At 39.9% G+C, this 13087-nt stretch overlaps 3 protein-coding genes across 6 annotated transcripts in view; all 3 read right to left on the bottom strand.

Moving 5' to 3' along the window:
• Nucleotides 1-1339: 1339 nt before the first annotated feature.
• LOC122146485 (polyubiquitin-C) lies at nucleotides 1340-3881 on the bottom strand. Its single transcript, XM_042765459.1, has 2 exons — nucleotides 3725-3881; nucleotides 1340-3049 (listed from the first exon to the last, which is right to left on the bottom strand). Exon 2 carries the CDS (start codon nucleotides 3040-3042, stop codon nucleotides 1441-1443), a length of 1602 nt encoding a protein of 533 aa, XP_042621393.1. The 5' UTR covers nucleotides 3043-3049; nucleotides 3725-3881; the 3' UTR covers nucleotides 1340-1440.
• Nucleotides 3882-4122: 241 nt separating this feature from the next.
• Nucleotides 4123-8659, bottom strand: LOC109090403 (protein-tyrosine sulfotransferase 2-like). 2 transcript variants are annotated; one of them, XM_019104217.2, is made up of 6 exons: nucleotides 8416-8659; nucleotides 7614-8332; nucleotides 6601-6918; nucleotides 5994-6192; nucleotides 5828-5878; nucleotides 4123-4696 (listed from the first exon to the last, which is right to left on the bottom strand). In XM_019104217.2, the coding sequence occupies exons 2-6, from the start codon at nucleotides 8108-8110 to the stop codon at nucleotides 4658-4660; spliced, it is 1104 nt and encodes a 367-aa protein (XP_018959762.1). In that variant the 5' UTR covers nucleotides 8111-8332; nucleotides 8416-8659; the 3' UTR covers nucleotides 4123-4657. The 2 variants fall into 2 exon arrangements, with proteins under 2 accessions (XP_018959762.1, XP_042621394.1); XM_042765460.1 differs by having other exon boundaries at nucleotides 7614-8659.
• Nucleotides 8660-9670: 1011 nt separating this feature from the next.
• The window catches only part of LOC109090016 (seizure 6-like protein), a 37300-nt gene continuing 33883 nt past the window's right edge, over nucleotides 9671-13087 (bottom strand). For all 3 annotated transcript variants that reach the window (XM_042765449.1, XM_042765450.1, XM_042765451.1), the window contains 3 exons: nucleotides 12831-12945; nucleotides 12398-12503; nucleotides 9671-10379 (listed from right to left, as the gene is read on the bottom strand). In XM_042765449.1, coding sequence (XP_042621383.1) covers nucleotides 10350-10379; nucleotides 12398-12503; nucleotides 12831-12945 — 251 coding nt within the window. In that variant the 3' untranslated portion in view covers nucleotides 9671-10349. The remainder of the gene's footprint in view (nucleotides 10380-12397; nucleotides 12504-12830; nucleotides 12946-13087) is intronic.

Raw genomic sequence — 13087 nt, 5'->3', positions numbered from 1 at the left:
AGTGGTATTCAGGGATCTATATATTTAAAGAGGAAGGGTAAAACATGTGCAGAGGATACGGAACACTCTTTATCCTTTTAAGACCTATATTATGCTTTTCAAAACATTAAATTATCAGACTGTTTAATAAAAATTTTATTAAAGCAATAGGAACAATAAGACAGTGAATGCCCATAGTTTTGCTAACAACAATGGGACGTCCAAATCTGGGAGGTTGACTAATAAAACCATTCACACTTTAAAAAGGAGTTTCATGTTTCAGTTGCTTATAGGATTCTCTTGGAGTGCCAGAGCAAATCTTACATCAATCAATCCTTCCTCCAGTGTGTACATGAAGCCAAAATCGTCACCTGTTTGACATTTTATATGAAATGCCAGTCAGTGTGAAGGCAAAACATCAAAATAACTTTTTAAAGAGGCCATTCATCTAATTTTTGATTCCAAATCCAAACTGGAAACCTAGTGAAAGAAACAAGCAAATTTGCTCAAACTTTTTGGGCCTTTATGGGCATGAGAAATATAAGCAACAAATTATGAATGATATTTACTGGTGCATAGAAATGTATCTGCGTGAAAGACATTTCATTCAGAAAACACATGACACTGTGACATTGCAGAAAACTAGCGACTAAATGTAATTAACTGCTGACAGTGTTAAATTTAGAAACAATTTAGTTCCAGTCACACTGATATATACTAAGTTCATTTAAATGTTTTAATTAAAAGATCCATTAGTCTCAGCACAGCAGGTTAAAAACATTTAATTTCAAATCAGATGGATCTCATGACTTCAGGGTGAGATAAAGGCCACTCCAAAAATAAGAGCATTAAAAGGGGTCGCATGCTTTCCACAAAACTTCTAGTGGCTTGTTTATTAACTGCAATCCAACACAGAAAAACTAGTTAAAGCTGTAAAGATTTTACCTCCAAAATTTCACCTTTAAAGGTGTTACTTGCCAATTCTACATAACTTTTATTCCAGTGTAATTTTTCCAGCATGAAACGCAACTTCTAGCATATGAGATACTTCCATAAATACAATAGTCCACATTTGAAGTGGATCAAAAAAAAAAAAAAAAAAAAAAAAAAATATTTAAAAGCTGTCATAAGACAAGAACCGATATTGTTTTGGTTTTAGGAAAACTTTGGTTTTGATTCACTTAAAATGTAGACTACCGTACTATAAAGTGCATGAGAAATTCAACTTATCTTTAGATCTTTGACTTTCAAACAAGTGAAAAAAAAAAAACAATTACATACAAAAACCTTTAAATTCCTTATTGTAAATTTTAAGTGACAATTGTGTGAATGATTTCAGAGATGAGACAAAACAAGAGAATCAGGAATGCCAGAACTTTATTGAATGATTAAGAGGGAACAAAGGATACTGGAATTGGTCTGATAACTTTCAAGACCTACATAGTAAACATCATGGTTAGATTAATTGCCTCCACGGAGACGCAGGACGAGATGGAGGGTGGATTCTTTCTGGATGTTGTAGTCAGACAGTGTGCGTCCATCTTCCAACTGTTTGCCAGCGAAGATCAGACGCTGCTGGTCAGGAGGAATGCCTTCCTTATCCTGGATCTTGGCCTTCACGTTCTCAATGGTGTCGCTGGGCTCAACCTCAAGAGTGATGGTTTTACCAGTCAAGGTCTTCACAAAGATCTGCATGCCTCCCCTGAGGCGGAGCACCAAGTGAAGGGTGGACTCCTTCTGGATGTTGTAATCGGACAGTGTGCGTCCATCTTCCAACTGTTTGCCGGCGAAGATCAGACGCTGCTGGTCAGGAGGAATGCCTTCCTTGTCCTGGATCTTGGCCTTCACGTTCTCAATGGTGTCACTGGGCTCAACCTCAAGAGTGATGGTCTTGCCAGTCAGCGTCTTGACGAAGATTTGCATACCACCTCTCAGACGGAGCACCAAGTGAAGGGTGGACTCCTTCTGGATGTTGTAATCGGACAGTGTGCGTCCATCTTCCAGCTGCTTGCCGGCAAAGATCAGACGCTGCTGGTCAGGAGGAATGCCTTCCTTATCCTGGATCTTGGCCTTCACGTTCTCAATGGTGTCGCTGGGCTCAACCTCGAGGGTGATGGTTTTACCAGTCAAGGTCTTCACAAAGATCTGCATGCCTCCCCTGAGGCGGAGCACCAAGTGAAGGGTGGACTCCTTCTGGATGTTGTAATCGGACAGTGTGCGTCCATCTTCCAGCTGCTTGCCGGCGAAGATCAGACGCTGCTGATCAGGAGGAATGCCTTCCTTGTCTTGGATCTTGGCCTTCACGTTCTCAATGGTGTCACTAGGCTCAACCTCAAGAGTGATGGTCTTGCCAGTCAGCGTCTTGACGAAGATTTGCATACCACCTCTCAGACGGAGCACCAAGTGGAGGGTGGACTCCTTCTGGATGTTGTAGTCAGACAGCGTGCGCCCATCTTCCAGCTGCTTTCCAGCGAAGATCAGACGCTGCTGATCAGGAGGAATGCCTTCCTTGTCTTGGATCTTGGCCTTCACGTTCTCAATGGTGTCGCTGGGCTCAACCTCGAGGGTGATGGTTTTACCAGTCAAGGTTTTCACAAAGATCTGCATGCCTCCCCTGAGGCGGAGCACCAAGTGAAGGGTGGACTCCTTCTGGATGTTGTAATCGGACAGTGTGCGCCCATCTTCCAGCTGCTTTCCAGCGAAGATCAGACGCTGCTGATCAGGAGGAATGCCTTCCTTGTCTTGGATCTTGGCCTTCACGTTCTCAATGGTGTCGCTGGGCTCAACCTCAAGGGTGATGGTTTTTCCAGTCAGCGTCTTGACAAAGATCTGCATACCACCTCTCAGACGGAGCACCAGATGGAGGGTGGACTCTTTTTGGATGTTGTAGTCAGACAGTGTGCGTCCATCTTCCAACTGCTTGCCGGCAAAGATCAGACGCTGCTGGTCAGGAGGAATGCCTTCCTTGTCTTGAATTTTAGCTTTGACATTCTCAATGGTGTCGCTGGGCTCAACCTCGAGGGTGATGGTCTTACCAGTCAGCGTCTTCACAAAGATCTGCATCTTTAGGCTAGAAAAAGATATTCAAACTAATTAACATCAATGTGCTAAAAAACTAAGAGTACAGGTTCATTTAGTATAGACAGACAAGCCTAAGAATTCTCTAGAAGCTTCCTCAAAAGAAAGCGAAACAAAACAAGGTTTGAGAGCAAACGCCATCACTACTGCTGACACAGCTGAGAGGCAGGGCGTAACGAAAGCGGGCGACTGAAAACAAAATGGCGAATTTTGCCACAGAAAATGGCCAGAAAACAATAACAATGTAACAAAAACATTAATAACCACAGATAAATAACTATTAATGGGTTATATTTCGACCAGGTACGTTAAAGGACGTGCCGATTGCTGACAGAAGTTGAAAAAAAATACGCAGATGAATTGATATTCATCGACCTCACCGCGCTGTTTCGCGGTATAATTCGCCGCCAAAATCGCAAACGAGCACAAAACATATATAAAATACATCGAGGTATAATACTTTAATATTCATCCACGTGAAATTACAAAAATATTCAGATTTAGTCCTCAGATACAACCAGGCCGGCTAGCATAAAAGCTAACGCGTTAGCCTATTCAAAAATACACGTTTATATAATTCCACAAACGCTTCAAGTCAAATAAAATACTGTTTTTAAGTAGCGATATATATCTGGCGTCGTGTGTGTACGTTTTACTTCATACTTACAAACAAATGTTCTTTTCTGGAAGAGTGCGAAATGGGTACTTCTTTATCCTCTCGTCAGCGGAGCGAATCTAACGGCGCAAAACAAAGGGTCCAGCTATTTATACAGAACGCGCTGTATCCTTCCGCCGCTTCGCCCGACGCACTATTTAAACAATTGCAGACATTCGATTTGAAAACCTGATTTTGTGGGAAGCATTAACATATGCGCTATGTTGAAGATAAAGAAAGACAAATTTTATAAATTAGTTTTGTGGACGTAAAACAGATATATATGTTTATTTGGTGCGTTCGTGGGGGGTTGGGGACAGGCGTAGTGATATGATGCACTGCACAGGGTTGGCTCTGAATGTTTCGAGATAAAAATAATGACACAAATAGGATTCGAAATAACACATTGCTCGATTTGTATGAATATTTTTATTGAAATTATACACTTTTGGAAACCCTGAGGGAAAACAATGCGTTTTGGCCCAGAAAAAGGGCTCAATTTAATAGCTAGGTCAAAAAAATGCATGCAGGCACCTAGCAACAACATTCAGTGAGACACCAAGCGCTACATTACACTCTTCTCACTTCCCAAAACAAGACAAAAAACCGCAATGTTCAGGAAGTCCAGTGTAATTGAATTATGGTAAGCTTTGTTCGATAAACAAAGCAAAAAATAGTCGTCTGAGAGCATCAGGAAGTAAAAATGTTGATCACTGTCCAGTGTTTAATGTCCTTCCTGAGACTATCAGTCTATTGCATTACAACATTTTGGTACATCATAAGATTTAGTCTCATTATTAGTATAATGGATTCTGGCAACGTCGAAATCAGACCCCAGGAACCACAGCTAATATATAATGATGGTCCTTTCAGGTTGCTGTGTCTGTATGGTGGTGAAGTTATCCAAAGCTGAACTGGAGCACATGCTGCAACCAATGACTCTGTTCAGATTCTACCTTCTTTAGAAACTATCTTTGGAGATACCTGTCAAAACAAGAAATGATTTCAAAATGCATATAGTTTATTCAAAACAAAGTGTAAAGACATAATGCAACCTATAATCATAGTAGGCCTATATATTCTTACAGGGTGCCCACAGAACGTGTCATTTCATTAGATGACAAAACACCAAATAAAGTGGCATCTGCAAATAAATAAATTTCTAAAACCAACTTCTGCTATTTTTGCAATGACATTTCATTTCCCTAGTTCATGTTAACATGTTCTGCTAATGTTTGACTACCAGAAATCACTCAAAATAATATTAAATCTTTTGCTGAATCATTTCAAACATCTATTTGTGAACTGTTTAACTTGAAATATGTGCTTGTGCTGTCTTTCTTTCAAATAAATTACATTTGAACTCAATTAAATTAAGACATTTCTGTGTTTTTAACTTTTTTTGGCCAAAAGTATGTTTAACCCTGTAAAGCCTGTCATATGAAATAATTGTCAGAAAATCGTTTGTTTTAAAGGAACAGTTTATTGAAATAATTTTTTTAAAAAAATGTGCATATTCACTTTTTGTTGAGTATCATATTTGTTACAATTGGCTTTTATGGCTCATATAGTATGATATAGAAGAATATGGAGCTTTTATTCAGAACCCCAAACTGAGCAAAAATATGAAATTTGTTGCAGTTGCTAATACTTACAAGGCCAAAAAGAAAACTACCAGTAAATTTTCTGTGAAACCTTAAACATTTCCTTCAATCCTCAAACACTACACAATGCAATGCACACTGTAATTCAAAATAGAGGGAAAACACCTTTTAACACATATTCATTGTAACATGGTCCATTGAGAAATATTTTTAATGTCTTAGAGTGTAACAATATAGCAGACCACTGCATTGTCACTCTCTTGAAATATTACTAACAATAGAAAAGTTATACTTATGTTTACTATTTCACAGCTAAAACACTTGTGTACCACAACCTGAAGGGGAAAGCTTTTAGAAATGACCTTTTACTTGCTAAACAAGTATAAACTATCAATCAGATGTTTATACTATTTTTTTTCAGCAAAGTTTGATTGTGTTGATAACTTAGAGACCTTAGAAATATATGTATCAAATATGATACACTAGGCTTTAAAAACGTAAAAGCACTCACTTGTACCGATCTTTTCAGTCTCATGGGAGTTTTAAAATCTCCTCTCAGTACCTAGGAAAGACATGGAAAACTGGATATTATGACTGAATAACTAGCAACTCTGATTCTTGAGTTGCACTGAATGAAATGAAATGAAATGTATGTCATATTCTGTTTTAAAATATACCCTTTCAGTATTGTTGATCACTTCCGGATCTGGTTGACCATAGTCTGGTGGATTGGCTTTGGGGTTGTAGCCCAGCCTGCGCAGCATTGGTGCGATGTTCTCCATGTCCTGCTGGACGTCTGCTGGGATATGGCCTACCCAGCGTGTGAGGGCTTCCAGGTTAACTGGTTTGATCACCTGATCCGTGGAGCGTTCACTTCTTAAAAAAACAAAGTGAAAAGCGAGGTTCGTCAGGGAAACAGTGGAAGGCCGGCACCCAAGACATTAAAGGGATAGTTCACCTGAAAATGAAAATACTCTCATCATTTATTCACCCTCAGGTTGTCCCAAAGCTGTATGAATTTCTTTCAGCTTTGAACACAAAAGAAGATATTTTGAAGAACCAAACATTTGATGGTAGCCATTGACTTCCATAGTATACTGTTGAATGTTGCCACTGCAGTTGGGTACCATCAACTGTTTGTCTACCAAGAATCTTCAAAATATCAAAATATGTTTTGATGGTGGAAGTTGACTTTAATGGTTTGGTTATAGTTGTTGGTGTGTAAATGATGATAGAAATTTCATTTTTGGGTGAACTATCTCTTTAAATGTAATTTCGCCCTACCGAGACAGTGATACTCCTCCAGGCTGCCCGATGGCCTCCTCATGGTGAAGCACCCCTTCGTGCCACGGTGATTTTAGAAAGCGCAGCACACGCCCCATAGTGGCTCGTGGCTGCAGCACCAGATCCTCATAGCGAACGGTCATACAGCGACTCCGGCCTACTGCCATACACTGGGAGAGCATGACTTCGATTGCATTGCTCCATTTAGTCAGACAGTCCCTGTAGCTAGACAGGTTGAAGCCAGCGATAGTCACTCGTCTGGAGATCATAGAGTGCACAGACGCCCGGCCGTCTCTGAGCATTAGCAGGAATTTAGAGCTGAAAGGACAGATGATGGCATAAGGAGTGAGACAGAAAGACTGAAATGTCATGAAAAAAGCTAGAAATTAAAATATTTTGCTGGTATTGCTTTATGCAGCACAAAACATTACCTTTGTTTTAGACATATTTCCATTTGAAGAGCAATGCACTCTTAAATATATTTGAAAATCTTCATGGAAATGATCAAAAAATACATTAAGAACTGTAAATATTATTACAATTTAAAAATACCCATTTTGTATTTTAATTTATTTTAACATTTAGTTTATTCCTGTGATGGAAAACTGAATTTTCAACATCATTACTCCAGTCTTCAGTGTCACATGATTATTCAGAAATCCTTCTAATATGCTGATTTGCTGCTCAAGAAACTCCATGTAAAATAAATAAGCGTTTACATATTATTCAGAAGTACTACAAATGTCTTTGTGTAAAACTTTCAAATCAAATCAAATCAAATAAAAACAACACTATAGACTGTATCAGCAACTAGATTTTTTATTTTTTTTCTATGAAAACATGTTGGCCCTCATGATAGAACTCAGTTCATGTAAAATAAATAAGTGTAAATACATTTTCCAGAAGGACTACTATTGTCTTTGTGTAAAACCTTTATACAAAACAAAACAAAAAAATAAATTAAAATAATAAATGAAATCCCTGAATGCACCTCTAAAAAGGAGATATCTTACTTGGGGAAAATGTATGACAGATAAACTGCACTCTTCAGTGTAAAGGGGTCTTTATTGCACAGCAGTGGTGCTGGATCCCCGTGCCGTGCGATGATCTCCAGCAGGAATGCTCTCGTCGCAGCGTCCAGCAACTCTTGACTGATTCCCTCGTCCTCCAGCGCCCATCGTTCCTCCGTCTGCCTCCCCCAGCCCTGCCGTAGAGACAGTATCCTGGGGATCACCCGCGTCTCCTCCCCACAACGGATGTCAGGGTGGGCATCTAGCATGGCACGCATCAAGGTGGTCCCTGATCGTGGAACCCCACCCACAAACACCATCGGTGTGTTCTGGTTATACCGGTACTGTGTCTGGTTCGAGTTTTGAACCCGTATAGACACCATATGAGTTCTGGGAACCTCTCCAGGGCATGTTAGCACCTCATATAGAGTCCTAGTAAGCGTACAAGCTCCGAAAAGCGTTAGCAGGAGTACAACTGACCGTTTAACTGACAGCCGCATCACGCCAACACAGAAGTGACTGTACTTCCTCTGTTGACTACTTCTGCAAATGTTTCGTTGATAATTTCGTTGATGAGTGTCTTACAAAGCTTTTTAATTCATCAGATCTTATCTTTGAATTACGTAACATTCTTTAGAAATCACTTTTTTGCATATTAAGAAAGTGAAAGTTGTTTATGCCACATGCATGACATGCACAGGAAATACAGGCTACAGTTAGAGCTGAAAAAAATATATCGCACTGTTAAAGTGATATGAAAAGAGTTGCATTAAACACAAACTCATTAAGGAAATGATTAACTGACCTTCACACGGCAAACAATGAACGTGGCATGATCTCCAGGCTCAGTGCTCTGTGGTGAAGTCAAATGGGCAGAAAGCACAAAGAGGAAGTGGACGTAGTTTAAAAACATTCAGACTATCAGTTCATATCTTTCGTGACAGCCACAACCAGTGGCTTCTGCTTTTCCTGTGTCTCTGCTCAGTTTTTGCTGAACGATTCTTTGGTAACGTGTATAAAAATGTGCAAATTTGATAGTAATGCACCCGTTTAACAGAGAATTGTTTTCAAAAGAAGATAAAACAATCAAAGGAAATGGGTGGACTGAGAAACGAGATAACATGCGAAACTTTCACTGTAAATGTGACTCTTGCGTGTAAGTTGAAGGCTAGGTGTTTCCACTCCATATTGTGTGGACATAAGGAAATGTTTTTGCATACATTTGCATTTGCTTCTGATTTATGGGGACCTTTTCTCTGGAAAAACAAATGAAAAGCAGTAGACTATGTACAGTCACTACAGATTAAAATAAAATGATTTGAAAAACTTTTAAGCACAAGGTCCAGACTTTTTTTTTATTTTTATTATTATTCTGACAAAGTCAGCATTGTGAGATATAAACTCAGACTTTTTCTAGTGATTTTGAAATTTTTTTGTTTGCGGCACAGAATAAAAAGTAAAGTTTATATCTCACAATTCAGACTTCTCAAAATGGTGAATTTATGTCTCAAGTTAATATAAACTACCAATTATGAGCTACTACTATAAACTCACATTTGGGAGTTTAATTTATTTAAGAATTGAGAAAAAAATCAGAACTGTAAAAAAAAATTACTCAGGATTATGGGGGGAAAGGTCTGAATTATCGTACAGACTCATAATTGTGAATCTGTACAAATATACCCTTTTAGGTTTTTTTTATTTTTTATTTTGTCTCGTGTGGAAATAAGCTTCCATCGTGGACTCTAGCAAAAGTCTCCATATTAAAGAAATGTATTTATAAATTTTCTTTCCAGTGGGCAGAATTTGCCACAGATTTATCAGTGGAGCATAAATATTCTATTAATAAAAATAAAAAAAGTTAACAGAACACAATAAATTAAGGGGGAAAAGTAATACAAAAGTAAATTCAGGACTGAATTTAATTAAAAATAAATTGTATTGGTTTTATCAAGTCATACAGTATGTTCCTTTATTTATTTTCCTTTATTTTAAATTTTAAATAGGTCCGTATCTCCACATCTGTCAGATCTCTTTTCAAATAAATCAGGACACATCAGTGTTAGAAAAGATTTTTATTTTTCACATCTCTTTAGAGAAATTAGTTACATTTTTTTTTCTTGATCTCCAAAATGAAGTATTCATTAATCAGCAGAGAACATTTCACATATACTTCAAAATAAATACATCATCTGCTCTCTGCTGCAGTAGCACATCACTTGCAGGGGAAAAAATACTACTTTAAAACCTGCACTACAAACTGCTCTAAGTACAAAGACTTAAAAATGACAGCAGGCAGGACGGGCCACAGACAGACACAGGACGGTGCCACCACCACCCCTTCGTATCGGAGCAAAGGGGTTACGAACTCCAGGGTTAAACTGTCCTGTACGTCGCGGTATTGAGGCGAAAGAACACTGTGCAAACTCTTCACTTGTTATTTTCCACGTGCTCTTAATGTCACACACAGACACACACACACGCGCATGTTTGTGAATAGCAGAATGAGAACCTCCGGCTGTGAGCACAAACGTGTCGAATCACATGTTGTAAAACCACAGTAACATCTACTGGCCAAACGATCTCAGCACCGGTACTTCCTGTTTCACAGCCCCGTTCCCTTCACGCCCCTCTCTGTCCTCTGAAGGTTGGGGAGGTGGGGAGAGTGGAGTTGTCAGGATCTATTTACATCACTTCCTGTAAGCACTGGAGCAGTACGGGACGTGTCTGTGGGCCTCTTCATATGGACACCTCATATTCTCTTGTGTCCTGTACAACATAAACATAAGAATTACAGGCATTACGGAGGATCTTCTACTGTGTGATCATGAAATAAACACTTGTAGCTGCTACAGTGTCACTAAAGTGCTCTAGGTGATTTCCAAGACCTTGTTAGGTAGTTCAGGATGGTTGCTAGGTGGTTGCTAGGGTGTTTTGAGTGTATTCTAGAGATTTTCTAAATGCAGTTGCTAGGATGATCTGGTAGGTTTCCAGGGGCCGGATGCATAAAAGGTTAAGATTAGTCTTAAAAGTTAGTCAGCTAATTTTTTAAGACTCTTTAAGACTGGTCATAATTTTTTTTAATTCAGTTACATAAAAATGTTGATTAGTCTGAGTTGAATCCAAAAATAAGACTGGTTACCCTTTGGCTAACTGCTAGTTGGTCAGACTAGTTCTTAAGACACTGTCTTAACATAGAGACTAAGTTTATGCAACTGGGCCCAGGGTTGTGCTATGTAGTTTCCAAGAGGTTCTGGCTTGTTGCTAGGGAGTTACAAGGTGGTTGCTAGGGTGTTTTCAGTGTTTTCAGTTGCTAGGGTTATCTGGGTGGTTTCCAGGGTGTCATTATGTAGTTTCCTAGAGGTTCTGGCTTGTTGCTAGGGAGTTACAAGGTGGTTGCTAGGGTGTTTTCAGTGTTTTCAGTTGCTAGGGTTATCTGGGTGGGTTTCCAGGGTGTCATTATGTAGTTTCCTAGAGGTTCTGGCTTGTTGCTAGGGAGTTACTAGGTGGTTGCTAGGGTGTTTTCAGTGTTTTCAGCTGCTAGGGTTATCTGGGTGGTTTCCAGGGTGTCATTATGTAGTTTCCTAGAGGTTCTGGCTTGTTGCTAGGGAGTTACTAGGTGGTTGCTAGGGTGTTTTCAGTGTTTTCAGTTGCTAGGGTTATCTGGGTGGTTTCCAGGGTGTCATTATGTAGTTTCCTAGAGGTTCTGGCTTGTTGCTAGGGAGTTACTAGGTGGTTGCTAGGGTGTTTTCAGTGTTTTCAGTTGCTAGGGTTATCTGGGTGGTTTCCAGGGTGTCATTATGTAGTTTCCTAGAGGTTCTGGCTTGTTGCTAGGGAGTTACTAGGTGGTTGCTAGGGTGTTTTCAGTGTTTTCAGTTGCTAGGGTTATCTGGGTGGTTTCCAGGGTGTCATTATGTAGTTTCCTAGAGGTTCTGGCTTGTTGCTAGGGAGTTACTAGGTGGTTGCTAGGGTGTTTTCAGTGTTTTCAGTTGCTAGGGTTATCTGGGTGGTTTCCAGGGTGTCATTATGTAGTTTCCTAGAGGTTCTGGCTTGTTGCTAGGGAGTTACTAGGTGGTTGCTAGGGTGTTTTCAGTGTTTTCAGTTGCTAGGGTTATCTGGGTGGTTTCCAGGGTGTCATTATGTAGTTTCCAATAGGTTCTGGCTTGTTGCTAGGGAGTTACTAGGTGGTTGCTAGGGTGTTTTCAGTTGCTAGGGTTATCTGGGTGGTTTCCAGGGTGTCATTATGTAGTTTCCAAGAGGTTATAAAGGTATAAGGTATAAAGTGAAGTAAATAAAGTGAAGTGTAGTGACATACAGCCAAGTATGGTGACCCATACTCAGAATAGGTGCTCTGCATTTAACCCATCCAAAGTACACACACACAGCAGTGAACACACACACCGTGAACACACACCCGGAGCAGTGGCCAGCCATTTATTTGGCAGCACCAGGGGAGCAGTTGGGGGTTCAGTACCTTGCTCAAGGGCACCTCAGTCGTGGTATTGCCGGCCAAAGACTCGAACCCACAACTTTAGGGTTAGGAGTCAAACTCTCTAACCATTAGGCTACGACTTCCCCAAATGATGATATTGAGTTGATAGGTGGCTGCTCAGGTGCTTTGGATGATCGCTAGGATTATTGTGTGGTTGCTAGGGTGCTCTGGGACAAGGCAGTACCATGTAGTTCCCAAGGGGTTCTGGATGGTTGCTAGGTGGTTTGCTTAGATGTTCTAGGGGATTTCAAGGGCCTTGTTATGTGGTTACTGAGGTGTTCTGGGAGATTCTCACCCCTCCAGTCTCGTAGAGAGGGTTGTCAAACTCGGTTTCCACGGTGATCTGGCTGTAGGGATGCGGATACATCAGAGGAAGTCTCAAGTTTGAATGATAACGGCACCTGAGGAACAGAGAAGAGTGTTTCAAAGGGGTTCATATGAAGGACGTTCTCTCGCATCAGCAATGGACAGTCATGATGTTTTCCCACCTACACATATCATTGCACTTCAAGCCATGCTTTATGAAGAAACCAATCTCATTTCACAACAAGTGGTGGATCTAAGCACTGTTTTATTAATACAAGTAGCTTTGAGCAATCTATTAAATCAGAAGCAGAACATGTGAAGTGCCCATGAACAATGGTAGCTCTTTATTGTTATACAATTAGTAAATACTAAAGAGCTGTGCTCACATTAGACTTATACTTTTCACTGTATGTATTGCTCACCTCGTGACATAGATGTAGGCTCCTCCCAGTAAAACAGACACTAGCAGCACCAGTATAAATATTGCTAGAGCCATACTTCCTCCATCAAAAGAAGAGTCTGCCGTGGCTTCAGCCACTAGACAAGATACAAGGATGATATACGCTAGTAATTCATTTCCACCAGCTTTACACACTACATCTATCAAACATTATAAATATATAATCTCTCTGATAACAATGCATCTTTGCTGCTTGTGATATTAAAGGTAGACACTTAC

This window comes from Cyprinus carpio, chromosome A10 (assembly GCF_018340385.1).
Source record: "Cyprinus carpio isolate SPL01 chromosome A10, ASM1834038v1, whole genome shotgun sequence".
NCBI classification, from domain to species: domain Eukaryota; kingdom Metazoa; phylum Chordata; class Actinopteri; order Cypriniformes; family Cyprinidae; genus Cyprinus; species Cyprinus carpio.
This window is presented reverse-complemented; position numbering and strand designations above follow the sequence as displayed.

What these genes read in the sequence shown, in the direction of transcription:
- LOC122146485 (XM_042765459.1), bottom strand. Translation starts at nt 3,042, where the DNA reads ATGCAGATCTTTGTGAAGACGCTGACTGGTAAGACCATCACCCTCGAG.
- LOC109090403 (XM_042765460.1), bottom strand. Translation starts at nt 8,110, where the DNA reads ATGCGGCTGTCAGTTAAACGGTCAGTTGTACTCCTGCTAACGCTTTTC. An exon ending in TGATCAACAATACTGAAAGG is followed by an intron (nt 5,879 to 5,993) that starts GTATATTTTAAA and finishes TGTCTTTCCTAG; the next exon opens with GTACTGAGAGGAGATTTTAA. An exon ending in GACTGAAAAGATCGGTACAA is followed by an intron (nt 4,697 to 5,827) that starts GTGAGTGCTTTT and finishes TTGTTTTGACAG; the next exon opens with GTATCTCCAAAGATAGTTTC.